This window comes from Aquarana catesbeiana, linkage group LG05 (assembly GCF_042186555.1).
Source record: "Aquarana catesbeiana isolate 2022-GZ linkage group LG05, ASM4218655v1, whole genome shotgun sequence".
In the NCBI taxonomy this organism is placed as follows: Eukaryota; Metazoa; Chordata; class Amphibia; order Anura; family Ranidae; genus Aquarana; species Aquarana catesbeiana.
The window spans coordinates 632,054,629-632,082,555 of record NC_133328.1 but is presented as its reverse complement, the minus strand read 5'-3'; the positions used below and the strand labels follow the sequence as shown (position 1 = coordinate 632,082,555).

At 46.4% G+C, this 27,927-nt stretch overlaps 1 protein-coding gene across 1 annotated transcript; it reads right to left on the bottom strand.

Moving 5' to 3' along the window:
- Positions 1-3,425: 3,425 nt before the first annotated feature.
- LOC141145561 (E3 ubiquitin/ISG15 ligase TRIM25-like) lies at positions 3,426-6,035 on the bottom strand. Its single transcript, XM_073632361.1, has one exon. The coding sequence runs from the start codon at positions 6,009-6,011 to the stop codon at positions 4,404-4,406; it is 1,608 nt and encodes a 535-aa protein (XP_073488462.1). The 5' UTR covers positions 6,012-6,035; the 3' UTR covers positions 3,426-4,403.
- Between the last annotated feature and the right edge of the window lie 21,892 nt (positions 6,036-27,927).

Genomic DNA, 27,927 nt, shown 5'->3' with positions numbered 1-27,927 from the left:
TTGGAGGGAGATGTTGGAATTTAGAAGCGATTTATAGGAATTGTAATTTTATCTGCCTTTCCATTGCAGTTTAGGTTGTGCATGTGTTATGAGACTTAGTTTGTTCCATTTTCCCAATATCATTGCCTGTCATATTCACATCTAGTTAGGTCCCACACAGCTTTAACTGTCACCAAAAGAATCTCTACACTGAATAGTCAAAAACCCAACTGTCCACAACCAGTGTATGAATTGTTTGTTATATTGCTGTTATGTTATGTTTTGATAGTTATGTGGTCAATTTTTAATTTGACCAAGAGATGGGATTGATAGGGTAAATGGAATAGCTATTTATTTATCAAACATTTAGTTAAGATTATCAAAACATGTATTCTGATTAACCAGATATATTGGATACAAATATGTTAGAAGTCATATGAGTTAACAGCTGTTTTGGTGATCAAATGCCATTCACACCTTCAGCTGTTAAAAGGTCTACCTCTGGCTTTCCTACAGAACTTGGGAAGTGACATGTATATGTTAAATGACCATTTGCATATCAATGAATCTGACCAAAGAGTTGAATGGTACTTCAAAAGAGTCCCATTCAAGGTGCCACCCCCTGTAGAATGTATAAATTGTACTATGAGGCTCTCAGCCATTGCAGAACAATCATATTGAATGTCACCATGTACTTACTGTATTGTTCTCCCTGCCTATAGCTAAAACTATAGGCTTGAATATTAAATACATTTTTTTGAATGTGGTTCAGCAGTCAAAATGTTATTGGAAACCCCTAAGTTCTGGGATTTCCCTATCAAGGTCATCCTCCAAAAGTCTTCTCCTCGCTGTGTGTGCCGATGTCCTCACACCTGCCTGCTGCCATTCCTGAGCTCTGCACTGGTGGTGCCCCCGATCCCGCAGCTGAATCAACTGTAGAAGACGGTCCTGGCGCTTGGTGGACTTTCTTGGATGCCCTGAAGTCTTCTTCACAAATGCAGTGGAAATGTTTTTTTTAATGGGATCAAGTTCATTTTCATGGCAAAGAGGGACAAATCTGATCACTCCAAATAACATTCTGTAGAATATGCAAATCACCATCATAAAAAATTGAGGCAGCAGACTTTGTGAAAATGAATATTTGTGTCATTCTCAAAACTTTTGGCCACGGCTGTATTGTATATATTTGAAAGCATTTGTACTTCACATTATTTCTTCACACCTGCCTAAAACTTTTGCACAGTATTGTACATGTACGCAGCAAAATGTTGAATTTAGATATTTCTTTTATAATATTGAACACTTCACATATCTGAAATAAACCTTATCAGTAATGGAAATGTAAAGGAATCCTCCAAAATAATGAAATAAAATTGGTCCGAAATAACGTAATTCAAATTTGTATTTAACCGAATTCTTAAACCTGCTTTGATTCTAATGAAGAAAACGTGGCCTGTCACTACCTTCATGTATCAATGGCATGCTTCCATCCCTGGTTATATTACAGAAAATTGGAGAACGGAGATGGGACTTTAAATGAAGCATGTCATTGTAGGTGATAAATATACATTCAATTATATTCATTTGGATTTAGTTTGATGTCGTTAACCCGTCCGGGTTGTCCATGATTGTTTTAGGACTACACAAGTAGAATAAATAGAATACAGGCATAATCATAAAAGATGAAATATTTGTATTAATAATCACAATTTTATGCAGACAAATCAAGGGACATAAACTGATACAATTCTTGCAGAAAAATACAAGAGTCAAAAAATATATGACAATCCAAATTTTACATAAATCACATGATAAGAATACAAAATCAGAGAAAAGTTCATTGAATTCAAATAAGAATAGGCTTAGCTCGGCACCCTTAGTTTATAACCCGACGCGTTTCTTGGTTTCCTGCCAGTCATCAGGGGTGGGATGCACGTATTTTACTAAAAAAATCGTCGTGACCTGGGGGGGTCCCAAGAAATTCCCTTGATTTACAGGGATTTCCTCTCACTTCCTGTTTGGCTATGGGACAGGAAGTGAAGGGAAATCTCAACAATGGGACACAGATGGCAGAAAAAAAAATCTCACAGGGGTTATAACCCTCCCTTGATCTATCCAAAATGAAAAAAAAAAGTATTGCCTTCAGTTCTACTTTAATGCAATTATGTATTAATTAAAAAGCGTATTTTTTGTCTACATAGAACTGTTGTATATATCTGAATTGGTCCTGATATCACTTCCTGTAATCACCTACACAGCAGCATGGGGGGAGGGGCAGCACTCTGAGCCAATTAGAGCTTTACAGCTTTGTACACTTCTGTCTGACAGCAACAATAAACTACAATGAAGATAACAACCAGCTTCACTTATTTCCTTCATTTTGATCTGTTAAATATACACTTGAAAGAATATTGTTATAGCTATTCAATCAGTGTACAAATCACCCTGTGAATCCTGCCAGAAATCCAGTGCTGTCCTGTGCACTCTGCAGTCTGATATTAACCGCTTCCAGTCCGGGCCAATTCTGACATTCCTCTCCTATATGTAAAAATCAGCATTGTTTTGCTAGAGAACTGCCCAGAGCCCCCAAACATTATAGATAGTTTAAAGCAGAGGCCCTAGAGAATAAAATGGTGGGTGTTGCATATTTTTATATTTGCACAACGTCTTTTTAAATGCAAATTTTTTTGAGAAAAAAAAAACGTAATGTAAATGTATTTTAATACACACACAATTTTAAAACACAATATATTACCCATATGGTGAAATATAAAAGATGATGTTATGCTGAGTAAATAGATACCCAACATGTCACGCTTTAAAACTGCGTACGCTCGTGGAACGGCGCCAAAAAATGACAGTACCTAAAAATCTACAGTGTACAGTACCATGAGTGAGTGGTGTCATCCTAGGACAGGAAGTGTGTTACTGGCAGGATCTCTAGGTAAAAATTGAAAAAAAAAAGACTGAAAAAAGAAAACCAATGCAGTCACCACATCTAAGTATTGGCAAGCTGCAATAGTGTACATTATATTTTCTGCAAATTTTGAATAATAATTCAAATTATAATCAATGATAATAATCTTATCCTGACCACTAACACTTAGGGCCGGTTCACACCACATGCAGTCCAGTGCGTTTTTTTCTGCATCAAAAACGCATGGAAAGTAGGTTATATGGTTTTCAATGGCATAGTTCACACCAGTGCTTGCAGTTCCAGTGTGTTCCAGTTCCAGAAAAAGTAGAACATGCTGCATTTCTCCTGCACTGGACTGTACTGGAGCGCTGTAAAATGCATCAAAAACGCATTGCAACACACTTGTCCTTATTTATGGTTAAGAAAAAAGAGGGAAAAAAAAAACACTGGACTGCATCAAAAACGCACTGGAATGCATCAAAAACGCACATGCAGAAAAGCACCTGGAACGCATCCAGGCCAGTTTACACCATAGAAACGCAGTCCGGATGCGCTCCAGATGCTTTTTTAAATGCACGTTTTTGATGCATTTTTGATGCAGTCCAGTGCATTTCTCCCCCATTTTTTTTCTTAACCTTAAATAAGAACATTGGTGTTGCAGTGCGTTTTTGGTGCGTTCCTGTGAGTTTTTGATGCTTTTTACAGCGTTCCAGTACAGTCCAGTGCAGGAAAAATGCAGCATGTTCTACTTTTTTTCTGCAACTGAAACGCACTGGAACTGCAAGCACTGGTGTGATCTATGCCATTGAAAACCATATAACCTACTTTCCATGCGTTTTTGATGCAGAAAAAAACCGCACTGGACTGCATGTGGTGTGAACTGGCCCTTAATGAACCCCTGAAAACCCCAAATCCTATTATTGTCATTATAAGGGCCAGTTCACACCATAGAAACGCAGTCCGGATGCTCTCCAGATGCTTTTTTATGAATGTTTTTGATGCGTTTCATTGCGTTTTTGATGCAGTCCAGTGCATCCCCCCCCCCATATTTTTTTCCCTTAACCTTAAATAAGAACATGGGTGTTCCAGTGCATTTTTGGTGTGTTTTACAGCGTTCCAGTACAGTTCAGTGCAGGAAAAATGCAGCATGTTCTACTTTTTTTCTGGAACTGGAACTGCAAGCACTGGTGTGAACGATGCCATTGAAAACCATATAACCTGCTTTCTATGCGTTTTTGATGCAGAAAAAAAACGCACTGGAATGCATGTGGTGTGAACTGGCCCTTAATGAACCCCTGAAAACCCCAAATCTTATTATTGTCACTATAAGAGAATAAATCACACTTTCCTGTGCTGAGATTTCTCAATGCTGTGATTGTTTGTGTTGGGAACCTTTAGATTTATGACATATGGAATATGAATCTTCTGCATTATTCCATTAGTTACAAATAGTCAGATTCAGATTTCTGTGATGTCAGCAGGTTTGGGCAGATTTTCTGTTCTATTATTATTTCTCACGTCGCCTTTCACCCCCAGATATTGTTATAGAACCTTTTATTACCCATAACCCGGCATGGAGGGGCTCAGTGAAGGTGGTGGTGAAGGTGTGGAGGTGTCGGATCGGGTCACACAGATCATAAAAGGACAGCTGCCCGGCCTCATAATCCACATAGATCCCGACTCTGTTACTGGAGAGATTGGGGGATGTGCTGATCGATTTATTGTCATGTCTTAGAGAACACCCACCGCTATACACACCTCTATACCTCCACAAACACCAGGACTTGTTATTCTCTCCAATCCCTGTCTGCACTCCTCCTGTCCTCTCTATACTGGGATAACACATCCCGACTCTGCAATATTCTGCCTCACTGACATCCACTTCCCAGTAATGTCGCCCCGAGGAAAATCTCTGACTGCTTAATACCTGGAAACATAACTGAAATCTCTCCGGTGTTTCTGGACGATTCTGCTTTATAACTGACCTGGATACAGTTTTCATGTCATCTGATATCTGTAGATTATTATGAGCTGTGTTCACATCCAGTAATATGTCTGAAGCTTCCTGTATATTGAAGAATACATTTACCCCTTTTATCATATCAGATAACCCCGTGTGTAATGTGTGTGAGATTCCAAACACATCCAGATCTCCTCCATCATGGAGGAGTCTATCATGTCTCTCTCTGTCCTCATCATCTCCCTCCTCAGTATCACACAAGTCCCCTGTGTCTGATTCCTGTAGGACAGTCAGTGGGTCAGTCATGTTACACAGCTCCTCAATGTCCTCCATCTTCCTGGACAGATCCTCCTTCTTTATTTCCAGCTGATGGATCAGATCAGACAATGAGATCCGCTCTTCCTGGCTGGAGATGTTCCTCAGGACTCTATTCTCCAGGTCCTCCAGATGTCTCCTGAGCTCTATGAACAGGGCAGTGACTCTCTCTGTTAGACCAGCTGATTTTTCTTGTACTTTTCTCCGGCGATCCTGCAGACTCTGGACTCTTTTCTCCGTCTCCTCTCTCTCTGTCATCAGTTTCTGCAGAACATTTCTCAGTTTCTGTTTCTTCTTCTCACAGGCCTCATCCAGAGTCTCCACCTTGTGTCCCCGGTGTTCTCCGGCCAAACTGCAGGACACACAGATACAGGCAGAGTCCTCAGTGCAGTAATATTTAAGAAGTTCTCTATGGATGGAGCATTTTCTGTTCTCCATGGAAGTGGTGGGATCAGTTAGGACATGTTCTGGTGACTTGCTGTGGATTTTCAGGTGATTATCACACAGAGAAGCTTCACAATGCAGACAGGATTTAACAGCAGGTACAGGAGAGTGATAGCAGTAAGTACAGAAGATTCCAGTCTTCCCTTCTTCCAGCTGAGAAGATCGGAAAGCCTCCACTATGTTACGTAGTGTTATGTTCCTCTGAAGTACAGGCCGATCCTGGAACTCTTCTCTGCACTGAGGACAGGAATAACCTCCAGATCTCTCCTGTGTATCCAACACACCATCAATACAGACCTGGCAGAAGTTGTGTCCACATCTCAGCATTACAGGATCTTTATACATTTCCAGACAGATGGAACAGTCCAGCTCTTGTCTCACATCAGCAGACGCCATCGCTGACAGCAGAAGAGAGAAATGAAAGTGAAAGTCTTTGAGACTGAAAATCCAAAGTCATCTCACATTTCTCGGCACAGGGTGGGGCTGAGCTGGTCTTGCAGCTTTTATCTTGAGGAAGTTGGAGGACAAATAAATGTTTATATTTTAGGTATATGTCCCTACATGTTGATACATATTGTACTGATTCTTAGCTTTAAATTGCTTCTGCAGACAAGACACAAAGTTAAGTTATATAATGTAGTGTGAATAGCTATTTGCATGTTTATGCTTTTTGTTTTTTGTGTTTAGGAGAAAATAATTTCCAACTGTAAAAGAAACCTGTCCCGAGACATATACAAGTGGTTAAAAGTGTTTTTACTATGAATAGTGTAAAAGGAGGAGCTGGAACATACAAAGGTGGGCAGAAAAACCCCAAACTCCAAAGCAGGCAGAACAGAGCCAGGAATTATGGCAGAGACAAAAAATGCTCCTTCACTTTGCTCCTAGAAATTCTTGTATTACATGCACAGTGTACACTCCCAGATCACTTCCAACAACTCTAAGAACAGTTCATTAAAAAAATATATATAAAAAATCAACGACAGAGAAGGATGTGGATGTCCTTGTCCCTTCTTGATGAGGCACTTAGGGCTAGTTTACACTTGCTTCGAAACAAGGCTTTGGAGAGGCTTGGTTAACCACTTCATTACCAGGTACTTAGACACCTTCCTGCCCAGGCCAATTTTCTACTTTCAGCGCTGTCGCAATTTGAATGGTCATACAACACTGTACCCAAACAAATTTTTTATCATTTTGTTCCCACAAATAGAGCTTTCTTTTGATGGTATTTGATCACCTTTGTGGTTTTTATTTTTTGCGCAACAAATAAAAAAAGAGCGAAAATTTTGAAAAAAAACACGTTTTTCTTTGTTTCTGTTAAATTTTTTTGTAAATAAGTATGTTTTCTTCTTCAATGATGGGCACTGATATGGCTGCACTGACGGGCACTGATAAGGCGGCACTGATGGACACCGATGAGGTGGCACCAATGAGGTGGCACCTATGAGGTGGCACTGATGATGGGCACTGATAGGCGGCACTGATTTATGGCAACCTTTAAATCTCTCCGCGAGTTAATCGCAGATGTAAGCACGTCAGCTTCCACCAGTAAAGCAGCTGCCATTCCCTCCTCACCATGCCTTACAACACCCAGTTCTGGGGAGCCCCGTACAGTCAGGGAGCATAGCCCCGTGTTGGTTAGCCCTGAATCCTCTGATGCAGACTCGGATCAGGAGGAGGATCAGGTTGTAGCTAACAAAGCAGCAAAATACAAGCTGTCTCTTGAGGAAGTAGATGAGCTGTTGAGCGCTATTTATGATACGCTGGAAATTGATGAGGAAGAAACACAATTGACCAAACATGATAAAATGTATGAGGCTCTGGGGAAAAAGAAAGCTAAGGTATTCCTTATACATAAAGTGCTTTCTGACCTTGGCCGCAAGGAGTGGGCCGAGCCAGATAAAAAGGTGTTCTTTCCAAATTCACTTAAAAGGAGATTCCCCTTTGATGAGAGCCCAGAGGCGGTCTGGAATACAAATCCTAAACTAGATGCCCCTCTGTCCAAAGTCTCAAAACAGTCTGACCATGCTTTTGAGGATATGGGTCATTTAAAGGACCCAATGGACAGGAAAACAGACATAGTCTTAAAGAGGGCCTGGGATGCTTCTATGGCAGGCTTAAAACCAGCTCTAGCCACTTCTTCTGTTGCCAGGAATCTGGAGTTATGGTTATCCCAACTAGAAGAACACCTAAAGGCAGGCACACCTAGGGGGAGCTCTTGAAAACCTTCCCTATGCTTTTTAAGGTGACAAGTTTAATCTCTGACGCTTCCACTGATGCCATAAAATTTACGGCTAAAACCGTGGCGCTTTCTGTCGCAGCCAGGAGGTCAGTATGGATGAAAACTTGGGGGGGAGACACGGCATCTAAAACACGCCTGTGCAGTGTCCCCTTTACAGGAGACTTAGTCTTCGGGCCTGAACAAGATACTGCCTTGGAAAGAACGGCGGATAAAAAGAAAACCTTTCCCATTAAAAAGAAAAATTTTCAAAGAAAATGTTTTCATCCCTCAAAGGAACCCTCCAAGTCAGAGAAGGAGTTCAAACCCAAAAAGCACTGGACAGGACAAAAAGGGGAAAGGGGGCATCATTTTTAACCGCCCCAATTCAAACCCTAAACCCCAGTGACATCAGGGTTCCGGTGGGAGGAAGGTTAGTGAATTTTCTCCCACAGTGGGAAAAGATAACCTCAAACGAGTTTGTCTTAAACATTATAAAAAGAGGGTATGCGCTGGAATTTCACAGCGATCCACCCTCAAAGTTTCTTGTGACAAAGCTTCCAAGACACTCAGAAAAGGCTAAGGCCTTACCTCTGTTAATAGGGGAAATGGTGGATCAAGAGGTATTGACACCAGTCCCCATTCAGGAACAGGGGGATGGTTTTTACTCGCACATTTTTGTTGTAAAAAAGCCGTCTGGAAAGTTCAGACTAATCATGAACCTCCGACCTTTGAACCGCTCCATCCGATACAAAAAAATTCTGAATGGAGTCCATTTACTCGATAAGGAATCTTCTCCAAAAAGAGGTGTTCATGGCTACCCTGGATTTAAGGGACGCCTATCTGCATATCCCAATAAGGAAGGAATGCCAGAAATTTCTTCGGATGGCGATCCCGATAGACACCATAATTTATCATTTCCAGTGCAGAGCACTTCCCTTCGGACTGTCATCCTCCCCGAGAATCTTTACCAAGGTTCTTGGGGAGGCATTAGTTCCGTTAAGACTTCAGTCAGTCTCGATCATTCCATATCTAGACGACTTACTCCTCACGGCCCATTCGGAGAAACAACTTCGTCAGGACCTAGAGTTGACACAGCTCAGCCTGAGTCGGTTGGGGTGGATAATCGGTCTGGAAAAGTCCAACACAGAACATTTTGTACTTGGGGTACAAGATCCTGTCAATAGAGCAGAGAATAGTCCTGCCGGAAGGAAAGATATTGAATCTGCACCAGAGAATGTCTTTTCTTCAAAGCAGCGCCAAGTGTACAGTGAGGGAGGTGATGTCGGTCTTAGGACTTATGACAGCAGCCATTCCAACTGTACAATGGGCCAGGTTCCACCAAAGAGACCTTCAGAGGTTTCTTTTGGAACAATTAAAAGACAAGGATCTGGAAGAAGAGATTTCAATCCCTACCAGAGTAAAGCGCTCCCTCTGGTGGTGGAAGGAGACAGAGAATTTAAACAAAGGGGTTCTCTGGATCTCTCCTTTCACATCCATACTAACTACGGATGCGAGCAGCTGGGGCTGGGGAGCCCATCTCAACTCAGACTGGGCACAAGGCAGGTGGACGTCAGAGGAGAAGCTTCTCTCGTCTAATTGGAAGGAGCTAACAGCTGTCCTCAGGGCTCTGTTATTCTTTCAGAATACAATACAAGGTCATCATCTACAGGGCCGTTCAGACAATATGACGGCTGTAGCTTATATAAACAAGAAAGGAGGCACCAGAAGTCATCGACTAATGCCGGTGGCCAGTCGCATTTTTCAATGGGCAGACTCCAATCTAGCATCCATCTCTGCAATTCACCTGAAAGGGGAGCTGAACAACACTGCAGATTTCTTGAGTCGACAACGAGTGTCGAATCAAGAATGGTCTCTACATCGGAAGTGTTCAACTACATAGCAGCTTACTGGGGAAAACCAGTAGTGGACCTGTTTGCAAACAAGGAGAATGCAAAAGTTCCAAATTTTTGCTCGCTACACCCAGGAGATCAGCCCTGGGCAGTAGACGCCTTACAGACCCCATGGACCCTCAGTTTAGCGTATGCGTTTCCTCAGCTTCACCTCATCCCGAGGGTTTTAGCGAAGTTTCTAGTGGAGGAAATGTGTTTAATCTTAGTGGCACCATTTTGGCCCAAGAGACCATGGTTCACAATGTTGCTAAGGTTGACAGATCAACCTCCTCTGAGGCTTCCCTGCAGACCAGACCTTCTGTCTCAGGGACCTCTCTTCCATCCACAAGTATCCATGCTGAACCTCTCAGCATGGTTACTGAGGAGGAAATATTGAGGAGCAAGGGCCTGACTGATAGAGTGATTCAGACCCTGCTACGGAGTAGAAAACCTGTCACTCAAGCCATTTACAGGAAGGTATGGAGAAAATATAACAGCTGGTTGAACAGCTGAGGTGAGGTAAACATGGATACAGCAAATATCTTACAGTTTCTCCAGGAGGGGATAGACAAAGGGCTAACTCCTAGTACTATTAAGGTCCAGATAGCGGCCTTAAGTGTGTACTTAGAGAAAAGGTTGCAAGAAGACCCTTTCATTGCTAGGATCTGTAAAGCAATCTCCAGACGCAAACCAGTTAGTTAACATCGCCCCATCCTGGGATCTATCAGTCGTTCTAAAGGCTTTTTTGGGGTCACCTTTTGAACCTATCTCAGAGGCCTCTCTAAGACTGGTCACTTTCAAGACAGTACTACTTGTGGCAATCACTTCAGCACGCAGAGTTAGTGAAATCCAAGCTCTCTCTGTCAGAGAGCCCTTCCTCCAAATTCTAGAGGACAGAGTCATCCTAAAGACAGACCCTGGGTTCTTACCAAAGGTGGCATCTAATTTCCATAGGTCACAAGATATTGTCCTCCCTTCTTTCTGTCAGAAGGCTTCAAACGAGAAATAAAAGCGTTTTCATTTATTAGATGTGAGGAGGTGTATCCTAGAGTATCTTAGGGTAACCAATCCATTCAGAATCTCAGATTCACTTTTTGTTCTTTTTTCCGGACAACGCAAGGGGCAAAAAGCTTCTAAAGTCACCATATCTAGGTGGATTAGGCTAGCTATAGCAGAGGGTTATAAGACAGTAAACAAAGATCCTCCTGGGGGTATTAAAGCCCACTCCACAAGGGCATTATCAGCATCCTGGGCAGAAAGAGCTGGTGCCACCCCGGAGCAAATATGTAAAGCAGCCACATGGTCAAGCTTTTCCACCTTTACAAGGCATTATCGACTAGGCTTAATGTCCAGTCAGCATCAGGCTTTTGGGAGAAAAGTTCTCCAAGCCGTGGTCCCCCCTAATCTGATGAGTACTTGGGGATCCTCTCAAGGGCTGTCCTGGAAGACAACTGGGAAAACTGGAGTTAGATTTACCGGTAACTCCTTTTCCAGTGGTCTTCCAGGACAACACGATCCCATCCTTTTTTTTTGATTATGTTAATGTACTAACATTATTACCTGTTATGGTTATGTTTTTGCAGTTCCATCCTTCGGTTCTTGGTAAATGACTGGCCAGGGACCTGAGGGACCGCCTTTTGAACTGTTTTGCCAATGTGTTTCCTGGGTCAATGGGAGGGACTCTATCTCTCAAGGGCTGTCCTGGAAGACCACTGGAAAAGGAGTTACCGGTAAGTCTAACTCCAGTTTTCACAAATGTCCTTGGACTTGTAGCCCTAACAGGAATGGTGTCAGGTTCGTCACATTGGCCATCAATATTCCACATTCTTGTGTAATGGTGAACTGAGAATACTCACATTAAGAATAAACACATTTGTTACAATCTGATTGTACAATATCCTTTAGATCCACTATCAACTATCTAGTGTAAGGGCCTTCCTGATTGGATACAATTTGGATAGATCAGGTAGGTTCTTATATAGTTTTAGTAAATCTAAGTTTATTGGGCAAAGATTGTATGGTCAAATTGTAATTTGTTTGGTGACCCTAAAGCTGACCACGTGCGGCAATCTGATTGTAATATCTCCTTTAGATCTACCTAGGGTTGCCACCTCATCCCTTTAAAACCGAACACATAATTACACAGGTTCTGTGGCTGATTAACGTGGCAATAAAACTCACTTGGTGCCTTATATGTATTAAATTAACATCAGAACCTGTGTAATTCATATGTGTGTGGGTTTAAAGGGATGAGGTGGCAACCTTAGATCTACCAACAACTATGTAGTGCATGGGTATTCATCCTGTGGCCCTCCAGCTGTTGCCAAACTACAATGCCCATCATGCCTCTGCCTTTGGGAGTCATGCTTGTAAATATCATCTTTGCATTGCCTCATGGGACTTGTAGTTCTGCAACATCTTGATGGCCACAGATTGAGCACCCATGATGTAGTGCAGGGATATGCAATTAGCGGACCTTCAGCTGTTGCAGAACTACAAGTCCCATAAAGCATAGCAAGACTCTGACAGCCACAAGCATGACACCCAGAGGCAGAGGCATGATGGGACTTGTAATTTTGCAACAGCTGGAGGTCCGCTAATTGTATATCCCTGATGTAGTGTAAGGGCCTGCCTGATTGGATTCAAATTCATTGGATAGATTAGGTAGGTCCTCATATTACATTGCTTCTTTTTTATCTAAAGTTGATAGTGCAAAGATTGTATGGTCAGATATTATGGTGACCAGAAGAAGTCGATCTAAAGGCCATATTTATCCAGCACAGAATGGACTCACACATACAAGAACCTATTCTATACTGGATATTGGAATTTCCCAGCTGGTATTGTAATTTTGAGTAAAAAATAAATATATCTGGAACCAACATTACTCTCCATACACGCACATTGACTTGATGACATTTACAGTAGGTGACCGTGATATTGTGTCAATATCACCGCATTTATCGGCGAGATTTGACACCTGCGAGCCCCGTCGCGGGAGCCAGCGCCGAGCTGGCTCGCCGATCAGGAAAGTAAAACTTTTTTTTTTCCTTTTGCGATGAGCGACAGGCAGTGCAGTCAGCGGGCCCCCCCCACCCCAAAGCACCTTGTCCCCATGTTGATGAGGACAAGGGCCTCTTCCCGACAACCCTGGCCATTGGTTGTCGGGGTCTGCGGGTGGAGGGCTTATTGGAATCCAGGAGCCCCCTTTAATAAGGGGGCCCCCAGATCCCAGCCCCCTAACCTATGTGACTGAGTATGGGGTACATGGTACCCCTACCCATTCACCTAGAGAAAAAAGTGTCAATAAAAAAAAACACTACACAGGTTTTAAAAGTAATTTATTAGGCAGCTCCGAGGTCTTCTTCTAAATTCTGGGGTCTTCTGCCAACTTCGGGGGTCTCTCAGGCCTCTTCTCCCTCTCTCCGGTGTCGTCTTCACGGTTCTCTGGTTCTTCTCCGGTGCCTTCTTCCTTCTGCCGGGCTCCTCCGCTATCTTCTGCTCTTTTGCCGCTCTTTTGCTAGCGGAGGAGCCCGGTATTCAGAGAGGTCTTGTCCCCTCTTCTCTTCCTGAGATGTTGACACGACGCTCTCTCGTGCTGGAAAGCTGTGTGTGAGCTGCGTAGCCATTTATATAGGTGGTGACCCCGCCCCCTTGTGACATCACAGTCCCAGCATGCGCAGGGACTCTGGGGTCATAAGGGGGTGCATTGTTGCAGTGTTAAGTAGGGACAGATCTGTGTTGGACATTCATTCTATGTATCATTCTTTATAAGATTCTGCTAACTCCCTGGTGCCCAACCTGTGGCCTTTTCATGCTTGAAGTGCAGCCCTTAGCCCCAGCAGTCAGTACAGGGAGCACTGATTTGTAAAGGGTCCTTTAACTGTAGTAATGTCCAGTGGTCTCTTGCAACATTTGCCTAGTCTCTGATGGTCTCCTATAGCATGACTTCGGTCTCCAACCACTCTAGTACAGGGGTCTCCAAACTTTCCAAACAAAGGGCCAGTTTACTGTCCTTCAGACAGAAGGGGGGGTCAGACTAGGGTCATTGGGAATAGAAAATGTCCTGGTGTCAAGTGGGATTAAACAATGCCCTATCCTTGGTGTCAATGGAAAGAATTGTGCACCATCATTGGTGATAATGAAAGGAATTGTCCCCCATTAATGGTGTCAAGGGGAGGAATAGTGCCCCATCATTGGTGTTAATGGAAGGGGTTGTGTCCCATTATTGGTATCAATGGAAGGAATTGTCCCCCATCGCTGGTGTCAATAAAAGGACTAGTGCCCCATTGTTGGTGTCAATGGAATGAATTGTGCCCTTTTGATGGTGTCAGTAGGAGGAATAGTGTCCCATCCTTGGTGTCAACGAAAGGAATTATGCCCCATTTTTGGTGTCAGTGGGCGGAATAGTGCCCCAAGGCAAGATAAAGGCAAGCAAAGGGCCAAAGTTTAGAGACTGCTAGTAGAACATTCTCTGAACATTTTCTCGAGTAAGTCTTCAGTCTGTGATAGTTTTCTGTAGCATTAAATGTAATAAATATTATATTTTTGCCTCTTGGAGATATTGGGGGCCGCATTTGATGCCCCTTTCCCTTGCAAGTTGACAACCACTGTTTTAACTGATCATCTGGGTACATTAAGTACCTTGTTACTTTTACACTTTATTGATCCTTTAGCATTACTAAGAGATGTGGATTATTTTCTTACCACAGAAACTCCAGAAACTCCTGACAGAACCTCTGCCCCAGTGTGGCTCCTGTCCCCCAAGCACACCAGCTCAAGCACAGCATGGCATCTTTTGGCCTGCGTACTTGCGTAGCCCCTTGAACGGCTACGGAGCACCGCTGATTCTGAGGACAAAGCACAGGAATAGGCCATGGAGGAAGAAGAAGAGGAGGGGGTGGAGGAGAGAGGTGTGTTACAATCATTAGTAGTGGCATTTTGGAGGCGTGGCGGTGGAACAACCTCCAACACTACTGCACCTTGTCCTGCATCCTTCCCAGCTGCCAGCAGAGTCACCCAATGCGCGGTGAAACTTAGGTAACGTCCCTGTCCATGCCTGCTGGACCATGAGTCAGCGGTAATATGCACCTTACCACTGACCGCCCTGTCCAGCGAGGCATGGACATTTCCTTCCACATGCCGGTAGAGAGCCGGAATCGCCTTCCGTGAGAAAAAGTGGCATTTGGGTACCTGCCACTGAGGAACCGCACATTCCACAAACTCACAGAAGGGGGCAGAGTCTACCAACTGAAAAGGCAGCAGTTTAAGTGCTAGCAATTTTGCCAAGCTAGCATTCAACCGCTGGGCATGTGGATAGCTGGGAGTGAACTTCTTTCGGCGGTGCAGCAGCTGGGGCAGGTAAATTTGCCTGGTACAATCTGATGTCAGTGTACCGAAAGCAGATTGCCCACAAGTACTTGGTTGTGACACACCTAATTCTACACCTTCATTCCTCTCAGTGCAGGTCTCAGAGAGGACTGAAGGTATCGTGGGGTTGGAGATCTCAGCTGATTAGGAACAAGAAGAGGTCCTCTTTGTTCTTTGGTGTGGGTCTTTTAGATACGCTTGCCAACGAACTGCATGGCAGGTCAACATATGTCTGGTCAAGCATGTGGTGCCCAAGTGGGAGATGTTTTGGCCATGCGAGATATGCTTGAGACATATGTTGCAAATAGTGGTGCGATCTGATGCACTCATCTCAAAAAAGGCCCACACCAAAGAACTTTTGGAATAATGCACAGAGACAGCAGCGTACTGCACATGCGGAGCTTTGGGGTGTGATGCAGTCAGTGTGCTGCCCTTAGGCTGGCCCCTGGAGGGCATCCTGCCTCGTTGGTGATGTGCCGCCTCCTCCTCCTCTTCCTCTCTCCTATCAGGCACCCACGTTGAGTCAGTGACCTCATCATCCCCTCCCTCCTCATCACTGGAGCAAACCTGGCAGTATGCTGCAGCAGGGGGAGCATGACTGCCAGATTGCTGTCCTTCTTGGGCACCCCCTCTGTCCGTGTTCACGTTACTGCCTTCATCTAGCTCAGTATCATCATCAGAGCCTTCTAAACGCTGGGCATCCTCCTGGAGCATGTACCCAACACTGTGGTCAAACAGTTTGAGGGACTCCTCAGGAGGACATGGTAGGGCTAGGGAAGGAGTCACTGATGACATTGAGCCGAGGGAAGAGGCCGCTGCTTTGCCAGACAAAGTACCCTGAGCATGGGTGAGAGAGGATGAGGAGGATGAGGACGGCTTGGTCATTCACTCGACCAAGTCTTCCGCATGTTGCGGCTCAACACGGCCAGCTGCCGAAAAAAAGGCCAAGCGTGTCCCACGGCCACGTGCTGATGAGGATGCACCGTCTCCATGACCAGCACTGTTGCCTCTAGACACAGAGCCTGCTTGCCCTCTTTTATTGGCTTGTGACTGTCTGCCTCTCCTTGTTGGCCTTCCAGACATACTAATGGCCTGTAGCTGCACTAAGCTGGGATATATATATATATATATATATATATATATATATATATATATATATATATATATATATACTCTGATACTGCAACTAGCAAAATCAACTGCCTGCCTGTAATATGAGAACACCACCAACCTTCTACAGGTAGCTTTACCTGAACACTGTGCAGAGCTCGCAAAAAACTAACTTGTAGCTTATTTAGCTGCCTGCGGTAGTGATAGGATCAGGAAAACACCACCAACCTTCTACAGGTAGCTTTAGCCGAACACTGTGCAGAGCTCGCAATACACTAACTTGTAGTTTTAGCTGAACACTATGAGGAGGATGCACTACACTAACTTGTAGCTTTAGCTGAACACTGTTCAGAGGACGCACTACACTAACTTGTAGCTTTAGCTGAACACTGTGCAGAGGTCGCACTACACTAACTTGTAGTTTTAGCTGAACACTGTTCAGAGGACGCACTACACTAACTTGTAGCTTTAGCTGAACACTGTACAGAGGTTGCACTACACTAACTTGTAGTTTTAGCTGAACACTGTTCAGAGGACGCACTACACTAACTTGTAGCTTTAGCTGAACACTGTTCAGAGGTCCCACTACACTAACTTGTAGCTTTAGCTTAACACTGCGCAGAGGTCGCACTACACTAACTTGTAGTTTTAGCCAGGGCCAGATTAAGAGCATCATGGGCCTGGTGCTGAGGATTTTGGTGGGCCTTTTTATGGAAACAAAATGAAAATGCAAACAATTTTTCGCTAAAACGAATTAAATATACTCTCACCAGTAATACCAGCCATGCAGCCTCTGAGCAGCAGCAATACCACCTGCTATGCGGTCTCTCACCAGCAGCAACATAGGGAGACCACATTTTCAAACTGTCATTTAGGGACAACCCCCTCTTCCCAAAAAAAGATGAGGGTGGAGGATGTAGTCTCGGGGTTGGCAGGGAAATCGGCAGTGGAGGTGATTTGTCAGGCAAATGGCTGGTGTTAGTACTTAAAATCAATCTTCCTGACACCATGCTTGATATGGTGTCAGGATGATCAAATTCCATTATTTCAGTTACTACATTGTAATATATAGTGAAATAGTTCAACTCACCATCATGCATAATCAGTGGGAACCTGAGCTTGTCACTTGCCACCAGATGCAGCTTGTCACTTGCCACCCATAGCCTGCCACCAGATGTAGAGTATCACTTTCCACAGTTGCCTGCCGCTAGATGCAGCATGTCACTTGCCACCAGCAGCCTGCCACCAGATACAGTGTGCCACTTGCAACCAGATACAGTGTGCCACTTGCTACCCACAGCCTGCCACAGATACAGTGTGCCACTTGCTACCCACAGCCTGCCACAGATACAGAGTGCTACTTGCCACTAGCAGCCTGCCACCAGATACAGCATGCCACTTGCCACCAGCAGCCTGCCACCAGATAGAATGTGCCACTTGCCACCAGATACAGTGTGCCACTTGCCACTAGCAGCCAGCCACCAGATACAGTGGGCCACTTGCCACCAGCAGCATGCCACCAGATACAGTGGGCCACTTGCCACCAGCAACCTTTCACCAGATACAGTGTGCCACTTGCCAACCACAGCCTGCCACCAGATACAGTGTGCCACTTGCCACCAGCAGCCTGCCACCAGACACAGTGTGTCACCTGCCACCAGCAGCCTGTCACCAGATACATTGTGCCACTTGCCACCAGCAGCCTGCCACCACAGTGTTTCACATGCCATCACCAGCCTGTCACCATATACATTGTGCCACTTGCCACCAGATACAGTGTGCCACTTGCCACCAGCAGCCTACCACCAGATACAGTGTGTCACTTGCTACCAGCAGCCTGCCACCAGATAGTGTGCCACTTGACACCAGCACCCTGCCACCAGATACAGTGTGCCACTTGCCACCAGCCTGCCACCAGATACAGTGTCACTCGCCACCAGCAGCCTTCCACCAGATACAGTGTGCCACTTGCCACCAGCAGCCTGCCACCAGATACAGTGTGCCACCTGCCACCAGCAGCCTGCCACCAGTTAGTGTGCCACTTGCCACCAGCAGCCTGCCACCAGATACAGTGTGCCACTTGCCACTAGCAGCCTGCCACCAGATACAGTGTGCCACTTGCCACCAGCAGCCTTTCACCAGATACAGTGTGCCACTTGCTACCAGCAGCCTGCCACCAGATCATGTGCCACTTGCCACCAGATACAGTGTGCCACTTGCCACCACCAGCCTTTCACCAGATACAGTGTGCCACTTGCTACCAGCAGCCTGCCACCAGATACAGTGTGCCACTTGCCACCAGCACCCTGCCACCAGATACAGTGTGCCACTTGCCACCACCAGCCTTCCATCAGATACAGTGTGCCACTTGCCAACCACAGCCTGCCACCAGATACAGTGTGCCACTTGCCACCAGCAGCCTGCCACCAGATACAGTGTCACTTGCCACCAGCAGCCTTCCACCAGATACAGTGTGCCACTTGCCACCAGCAGCCTGCCACCAGATACAGTGTGCCACTTGCCACCAGCAGCCTGCCACCAGATAGTGTGCCACTTGCCACCAGCAGCCTGCCACCAGATACAGTGTGCCACTTGCCACTAGCAGCCTGCCACCAGATACATTGTGCCACTTGTCACCTGCAGCCCTGGCACCAGACACAGTGTGCCACCAGCAGCCTTTCACCAGATACAGTGTGCCACTTGCCACTGACAGCCTGTCACCAGATACAGCGTGTCACTTGCCACCAGCAGCCTGCCACTAGCAGCGTGCCACCACATACAGTGTGCAACTTGCCATTAGATGCAATGTGCCACTTGCCACCAGGAGCCTGACTCCAGATACAGCGTGTCACTTGCCACCAGCAGACTGCCACTCCCTCCAGGACTCTTCCAGGATGGAAAGAAGGGACAGGGCCTGCATAGTCAAACAAATCCCTGGAGCCCCCACCCCTCCTCATCTGGGATGGTATGGTTGTGTGTAAAATGAATGCCAGCAGTATTGATCAGACCAAGTTCTACAGAGGGGGGAGTGTACAAGCCTTTGGGCTCACACTAGTGTGCTGCAGTTTGGGCGCACTGCTTGTGTATCTGAAGTTTTAGCTGCAGACCTATTGCTTTATATCAGGTTGCATATTTTTGCCGCATTTTCTGACAGTGCGCCAAAGATAAGATGCAGCACGCAGGAATTTTGGTGCGCTTTCAGAAAAAACATGCAACCTAATAGAAATCAATAGGACTGTGGGTAAAACGCAGGAAAACTGCGGATACACCAGCAATGGGCCAAAACACAGCAAAGCAGTGTGAACCCACCTAAAAGCACAAGGAGCCAAGTCTACATATTGACTGCAGTTATAACAGCCATTGCTGAAGATAAAGGTAAAAGAGGGGGAGAGAAGGGAGATAAGAGTCCAGTCACTGAGCTCACACTTGGATGGGAAGCTCATCACTCAGATATGTGTTCAGTTCACCTTCTATCTGCCGGCTGCTCTGTTCACAATTTCCCAACCCACATGGCTCCTTCACTGCACACAGAGAGAGAAGAGAGAGGGGAGGGGGAAGGCAGAACCATTTGTGTAGGGGGGGAACTGTGCACTGTGACACTAATAATCACAGTGAGCCAACACAGATGCAGCCAGACACCCCTACATTTACACACAGCTTCTCCTGTCCCATAGATGTTTATGGACAGGAGAAATCGGGCTTATACTGCTGGCTGGGAGGGCCGATTTTAAGGCAGGGGCCTGTAGCTGCAGCTCCATCAGCCCCTATGTTAATCCGGCCCTGGTTTTAGCTGAACACTGTGAGGAGGACGCACTACACTAACTTGTAGCTTTAGCTGAACACTGTGAGGAGGACGCACTACACTAACTTGTAGCTTTAGCTGAACACTGTGAGGAGGACGCACTACCCTAACTTGTAGCTTTAGCTGAACACTGTGCACTACACTAACTTGTAGCTTTAGCTGAACACTGTGAGGAGGACGCACTACACTAACTTGTAGCTTATTTAGCTGCCTGCGGTAGTGATAGGATCAGGAAAACACCACCAACCTTCTACAGGTAGCTTTAGGTGAACACTGTGAGGAGGACGCAAAAAAATAACTTGTAGCTTATTTAGCTGCCTGCGGTAGTGATAGGATCAGGAAAACACCACCAACCTTCTACAGGTAGCTTTAGGTGAACACTGTGCAAAGCTCGCAAAAAAACTAACTTGTAGCTTATTTAGCTGCCTGTGGTAGTGATAGGATCAGGAAAACACCACCAACCTTCTACAGGTAGCTTTAGCTGAACACTGTGCAGAGCTCGCACTACACTTACTTGTAGTTTTAGATGAACACTGTGAGGAGGACGCACTACACTAACTTGTAGCTTTAGCTGAAGACTGTGCAGAGGTCTCACTACACTAACTTGTAGTTTTAGCTGAACACTGTGAGGAGGACGCACTACACTAACTTGTAGCTTTAGCTGAACACTGTGCAGAGGTCGCACTACACTAACTTGTAGTTTTAGCTGAACACTGTTCAGAGGACGCACTACACTAACTTGTAGCTTTAGCTGAACACTGTGCAGAGGTCGCACTACACTAACTTGTAGTTTTAGCTGAACAATGTGAGGAGGACGCAATACACTAACTTGTAGCTTTAGCTGAACACTGTGCAGAGGTCACCCGTTATGTAACGGGTGACCCAGCCCCCCCGACATCATGAGGAATGCCACAGGGAAGTCCCCGTCAAGCCCCTGTGCATCAGAGGGGGGCGGGGTCACTGGGTGTCCCCGCCCTCCGTTATTTAAGGTCCGTCAGAAGAGAAGAAGCGTCACACGGCGGGAGCCTCCCATCATGCTGGATGCGGAGCGGCCCAGAAGACGAAGTGAAGAAGACGCCAGCGCCACAGAGGAAGATGCCGGACGAGAACACCGGAGGAAGAACCAGAAGAACCAGAAGAAGAAGAAGATGGAGGAAGAAACCGAAGGAAGATAGAAGAAAGAAGATAGAAGATAGAAGAAGCATTTAAATAAAGGAATTGTCAAAAACTGTCTCTTGTCATTTTTAACATTTTTGACACTTTTTTTTGTGAAATGGTAGGGGTACTTTTGTACCCCCTTACCATTTCACACAGGGGGGAGGGCCTGGATCTGGGGGTCCCCTTGTTAAAGGGGGTTTCCAGATTCCGATAAGCCCCCTGCCCGCAGACCTCCACAACCACAGGGAAAGGGTTGTGGGGATGAGGCCTTTGTCCCCATCAACATGGGGACAAGGTGTTGTGGGGGCTACCCCAAAGCACCCTTCCAATGTTGAGGGCATGTGGCCTGGTACGGTTAAGGAGGGGGGTGCTCTCTCATCCCCCCTCTTTTCCTGCGGCCTGCCAGGTTGCGTGCTCGGATAAGGGTCTGGTATGGATTTTTGGGGGGACCCCACGCCATTTTTTTTAAAATTTTGGCGCGGGGTTCCCCTTAAAATCCATACCAGACCTGAAGGGCCTGGTATGGAATTTAGGGGGACCCCCTACGTATTTTTTTTAAATTTTGGTTCGAGGTTCCCCTGTGGGGAATTCCCATGCCGTTTTTATCAATGAACTTCCATGTGTATTGTCGGACCAGCAATGCAATAGCCGCGAGTAGTTTTAAATGACTTTTTTTCTTTGAAATGTCATTTTGCTGTCAGACTGTTATAAACACGGGAAACATGCGCCCCTTTACAGGCATACTATAGACACCCCCCAGCTACAAAATTTAAAGGGATATTACACTTTTATTGTTTGACTTTAATCATTATTCAAATCACTGCTCATGAAAAAAACGTCCGTTTTTAAAACTTTTTTTCACATTGATCCATGTCCCCTGGGGCAGGACCCAGGTCCCCAAACACTTTTTATGACAATAACTTGCATATAAGCCTTTAAAATTAGCACTTTTGATTATTCATGTTCGTGTCCCATAGACTTTAATGGTGTTCGTGTGTTCGAACAAATTTTTTGCCTGTTCACATATTCTGGTGTGCATCGAACAGGGGGGTATTCGGCTCATCCCTACAAAGGAACACTCTGATAGCATAATTTAGCAAAGCGCCTATGTTAATGTACAGTATATTTTAAACTATGCATACTAGGGTTGTCCCGATACCACTTTTTTTAAGACCGAGTACAAAGTACCAATATGTACTCACCGATACCGATTATTTTTTTACAATTTATTTTTTTACAATATGCCGTATTTATCAGCGTATAACACGCACCCCAAGTTTAGGAGGGAATTTTAAGGAAAAAAACTTTTAGGAGGGAAGTTTAAGGAAAAAAAACTTACATTAAAATGCCCATCAAGCCTTATTGTGTCCATCTGCAGCCTCGTCAGTGTCATTGCAACCTTTTCAGTGTCAGTGCAGCCTTGCTCCAGTGTCCATTGCAGCCTTGTCAGTGCAGCTTTGCCCCAGTGCAGCCTTGTCAGTGCAGCTTTGCCCCAGTGCAGCCTTGTCAGTGCAGCTTTGCCCCAGTGCAGCTTTATCAGTGCAGCTTTGCCCCAGTGCAGCCTTGTCAGTGCAGCTTTGCCCCAGTGCAGCCTTGTCAGTGCAGCTTTGCCCCAGTGCAGCCTTGTCAGTGCAGCCTTGTCAGTGCAGCTTTGCCCCAGTGCAGCCTTGTCAGTGCAGCCTTCTCAGTGCAGCTTTGCCCCAGTGCAGCTTTGCCCCAGTGCAGCCTTATCAGTGCAGCTTTGCCCCAGTGCAGCCTTATCAGTGCAGCTTTGCCCCAGTGCAGCCTTGCCCCAGTGGTCAGTGCAGCCTTGTCATTTCAGCCTTGCCCCCAGTGTCCATTACAGGCTTGGACAGATCACCGCCGACATACACATAGCGCGTAGATTTAAATATGGCACCGCAAAGTTCGCAGGGACTCGGCGTAGCTGAACGAGCGCTGCTGAGATCACAGTGACTGGGCGGAGCCAAGATACACATAGCCGAGTGTACTCGGCTCTTCTCGGCGCCGCTCACAGTCACGCACAGTCCCATCCTATGATGGACATAATACAGGTCCAATGGCGGGACTGGGCGTAACTGTGAGCGGCGCCGAGAACAGCCGAGTACACTCGGCTGTGTGTATCTCGGCTCCGCCCAGTCACTGTGATCTTGGCGGCGCTCGTTCCGCTCCGCCGAATCCCTGCGAACTCAGCGGCGCCATATTTAAATCTACATGCTATGTTTATGTCGGTGGCAATCGCAGCGATCGCTCCGATCGATCATAATTAGCGGGGATCGGTGTATAACACGCACCCACGATTTTCCCCTGATTTTAAGGGGAAAAAAGTGTGTGTTATATGCCGATAAATACAGTATATAAATATATATATATATACACACACACAGTATCTCACAAAAGTGAGTACACCCCTCACATTTTTGTAAATATTTTCTTCTATCTTTTCATGTGACAACACTGAAGAAATGACACTTTGCTACAATGTAAAGTAGTGAGTGTACAGCTTGTATAACAGTGTAAATTTGCTGTCCCCTCAAAATAACTCAACACGCAGCCATTATTGTCTAAACCGCTGGCAACAAAAGTGAGTACACCCCTAAGTGAAAATGTCAAAATTGGGCCCAAAGTTTCAATATTTTGTGCGGCCACCAATATTTTCCAGCACTGCCTTCATACTTGCCAATAGTCCCGAATTTCCCGGGACATGCACGAATTCTGGAGCCTCGTCCCGATTTTTTTATTTCCCGCGATTTGTCCCGAATTTCCAAGCTTGTCCCGGAGGATCGTAAATTTTTTTGGGCAATAAAGTGTTAATAAGCATCGCCGCAGCCTCGGTATCCTCCCCCCTGCCTCATTTTGTCCTCCTTGTCCTCTATTGGACAAGGAGGACACCTGCTCCTTCTGCCTGTCTTGATTTGCCAAGTTAGTATGGCAAGCGGGGGCGTGGCTACTTAAATTACCACGCCAGCCCGCCCAAAGACCCGCGCAGTTGGAGCACATGGACTGATGGGGAGGATGTGCCGCGCCGCTTGTGTACCCTGACTGCGCCTGTGCTGGCTGCCTGCCTGTGGCTGTGTCAGCAGCCCGCCAGGACTCACTCGGAGGAGGTTCACCTCCTCCTGTTAGCTGCTTCATGCTCAGCCTAGGAGGAGAAATTGAAAGGTCCAGGGGAGCCCAAGGCCGCGACCACCACTTCACTTGGCGCCACATCGGGGGAGCGAACTGACAGAACGGTAAGGCAAAGTGTTCCCAGCTTCTGAGGGGGGTAAAAAAAAATTCTCCCTTTTGAGGGGGGGGATTGTTACAGCAATTGTGTGGTGTGTGTTTTTTTGGGGGGTTGTTACAGAAATTGTGTGGTGTGTGTTTTTTTGGGGGGGTTGTTACAGAAATTGTGTGGTGTGTTTTTTTTTTTGGGGGGGTTGTTACAGCAATTGTGTGGTGTTTTTTTTGGGGGGAGGGGGGTTGTTACAGCAATTGTGTGGTTGTTTTTATGGGGGAGAGGGGGGTTGGTTGTTTTTTTTAGGGGGGTTGTTACAGCAATTGTGTGGTGGTTTTTTTTTTGGGGGGGGTTGTTACAGCAATTGTGTGGTGGTTTTATTTTGTTTGTTTTTTGGGGGGATGGGGGGCACAAAGAGTTCAGTTTTTGGGGGTGGGGGGGTGTGATAGGAAGCGACAGTGAGCACAGCTTTAATGGGTGGGATTTATTTTGGGGGGGAGATAGGAAGTGGCAGTGGGTGACCCCCGTATAGTGACAAATAGCTGATGGTGGCCCAGGTAGATTTTTGTGTATTTAAAAAATGAACAGGGTCACCCACCGCCACTTCCCATCTACCCCCCTCCCCCCCATCAAGGCCGTGCTCACTGTCGCTTCCTATCACACCTCTCAAAAATGTGAAAAAAGGAGGGGGTCCACCTTCAGCCATCCAACCCCATAAAGGCCACCCACTGCCGCTTCCTATTACCGCCCCCCACCCCCTAATTTTTATTTTTTTTTAACAATTTCTAAGCTGGCCCACCGCTTTAAAAAATCCCCCCCACCCCAAAAAAAATTCCATCAAGGCCGTGCTCACTGTTGCTTTTAATCACACCCACCCAAAATGTGAAAAAAGGAGGGGGTCCACCTTCAGCCATCCATCACCATAAAGGCCACCCACTACCGCTTCCTATTACCACCCCCCACCCCCTAGATTGTTGTGTATTTAAAAAAATAAAAAAAAATTAGGGGGTGGGGGGCGGTAATAGGAAGCAGCAGTGGGTGGCCTTTATGGGGTTGGGTGGCAGAAGGTGGACTCCTCCTTCTTTTTTTCACATTTTGGGTGGGTGTGATAGGAAGCGACAGTGAGCACGGCCTTGATGGAATTTTTTTTGTGGTAGGGGGGATAGGAAATGGCAGTGGGTGACCCCCTTATGGGGACAAATAGCTGATGGTGGCACGGTTAATTTTTTAAAGACACAAAAATCTAACCGTGCCACAATCAGTTATGTCCCCATAAGGGGGTCACCCACTGCCACTTCCTATTCCCCCCCAAAAAAAAATTAACCCATCAAGGCCGTGCTCACTGTCGCTTCCTATCACACCCACCCCCCAAAATGGGGGGAGGGAAGGAGGGGGTCTACCTTCAGCCATCCATCCCCATAAAGGCCACCCACTGCCACTTCTTATTACTGCCCCCCACCCCCTAGATTTTTGTGTATTTAAAAAAATCAATTAAAAATTAGGGGGTGGGGGGCGGTAATAGGAAGCGGCAGTGGGTGGCCTTTATGGGGTTGGATGGCTGAAGGTGGACCCCTCCTCCTTTTTTTGTTTTGTGTTTTTTTTTTTTTTGGGGGGTGGTTGATGGGAAGCCGCAGTAGGTGGACAGTATGGGGACACATGAGGTGAGGCTGAGGTGGGGCCTGTTTCTTTATTTTTTATTTACATTTTTTTTTTGGTTGGGGGTGCCATTATTTATTTTTTGGCTAAATTATGGTATGTGGTAGGGATGTACTGATATCGGTGCCAATATTAAAGTTGGTTATAAACTCTAATTAAAATCGAGAAAAAAAAACCTGCAAGATAAGGGCATAATGAGCTAGTATGCGTAGCATACCTCAGATCGAAGCCCCCGCAGCCGTCCTAGTCACTCCCACGCATGCTTGTTTGCACCAGTGCACATGTGCCGATGACATCAGCACTTGTAGATACAGGGGATATCTCCTATATACCATTCAGGTTTAGGAGATATCCTGGGTAGCTACGGGTAAGTCTTATTATAGGCTTACCTGTAGCATAAAGTGTTTGTAAAGGGTTTCCAACCACTTTAGGCATTTGTACGAGTAACAGTACTTGTGCAAATGCGCCGATACCTTCAGGTTTGGTTCTTTCATCTGTCAGCAGGATTCCTCAGCTGTTAGATGAAATGTATACAAAAGATTGCAAGCAATTATCGGTTAAGGAGCGGGTCCGCAGCATCATTAAAACCGATGAAATTTCAGCTGTCAGTGGGGATTTCCCTTCCCCGCAATGGACCTGTGCCGGCCCCACCCCTCCTATGATGGCCACACCCCTCCATCTTGGGTTTGTTTTTTGTCATTCGGGCGATCTGTTTCTCCTCCTCAAGCTCATCTGGAGGCAGGTGACTGATGTGCCTGGTGAGTACTGTTATGCACTAAGCCAGGCTTTCATAGTTGCCAACTGTCCCGGATTTCCCGGGACATTCCCGGGACTTAGACGCCATTCCCGAATTTGTGGCATCCCGGTAAATGTCCCGAGAAATCAATTTTTTCAAGGATTTTCTCCACCGCCACCGCTAGAGGTCCGCGGCCAGCGGAGACATTGTCTCCGCCGGCCACCATTTTAACTAAGATCAGGAAGACGGCTGGGGGGGTGGTTAGACAGAGCTCCTGCGTCGCCGCCCACCCTCCGCCTCGCCCTGCCTACCCCCGCCCTGCTGCAAGTCTGTTATGGAAAGGGGCAGGGGTTCTAGCCATGGACAGTCTGTCTACTAGGACACCTCTGAGCCTTAGGTGGGGGGGCGCACCACTGTGGGAATCTGATGTGAGGGGGAGCTCCACTGGGGACACCTGATGTGAGGGGGGTTCTGCCGGGGACACCTGATGTGAGGGGGGCTCCACTGGGGACACCTGATGTGAGGTGGGGCTCTGCCAGGGACACCTGATGTGAGGTGGGGCTCTGCCGTTGACACCTGATGTGAGGGGGGGCTCTGCTGGGGGCACCTGATGTGAGTGGGAGCTCTGCCAGGGACACCTGATGTGAGGGGGGCTCTGCCGGGGACACCTGATGTGAGGGAGGGCTCTGCCGGGGACACCTGATGTTAAGGGGGGCTCTGCCAGGGACACCTGATGTGAGGGGGGGCTCTGCCAGGGACACCTGATGTGAGGGGGAGCTCTGCCGGGGACACCTGATGCAAGGACGGACTCTGCTGGGACACCTGATGCAAGGACACACTCTGCTGGGACACCTGATGCAAGGACGGACTCTGCTGGGACACCTGATGCAAGGACAGACTCTGCTGGGACACCTGATGTGAGGGGGAGCTCTGCCGGGGACACCTGATGTGAGGGGGAGCTCTGCCGGGGACACCTGATGCAAGGATGAATTCTGCTGGGACACCTGATGCAAGGACGGACTCTGCTGGGACACCTGATGCAAGGACGGACGGCTGTTGGTAGGCGACGTGGCTAGTGACACGCTCAGGGATCCCACTGATTCTGCATTGTGGTGAGTTGAATGATTTTATTTTATATTACAATGTAATAATAGAA

What these genes read in the sequence shown, in the direction of transcription:
- LOC141145561 (XM_073632361.1), bottom strand. Translation starts at nt 6,011, where the DNA reads ATGGCGTCTGCTGATGTGAGACAAGAGCTGGACTGTTCCATCTGTCTG.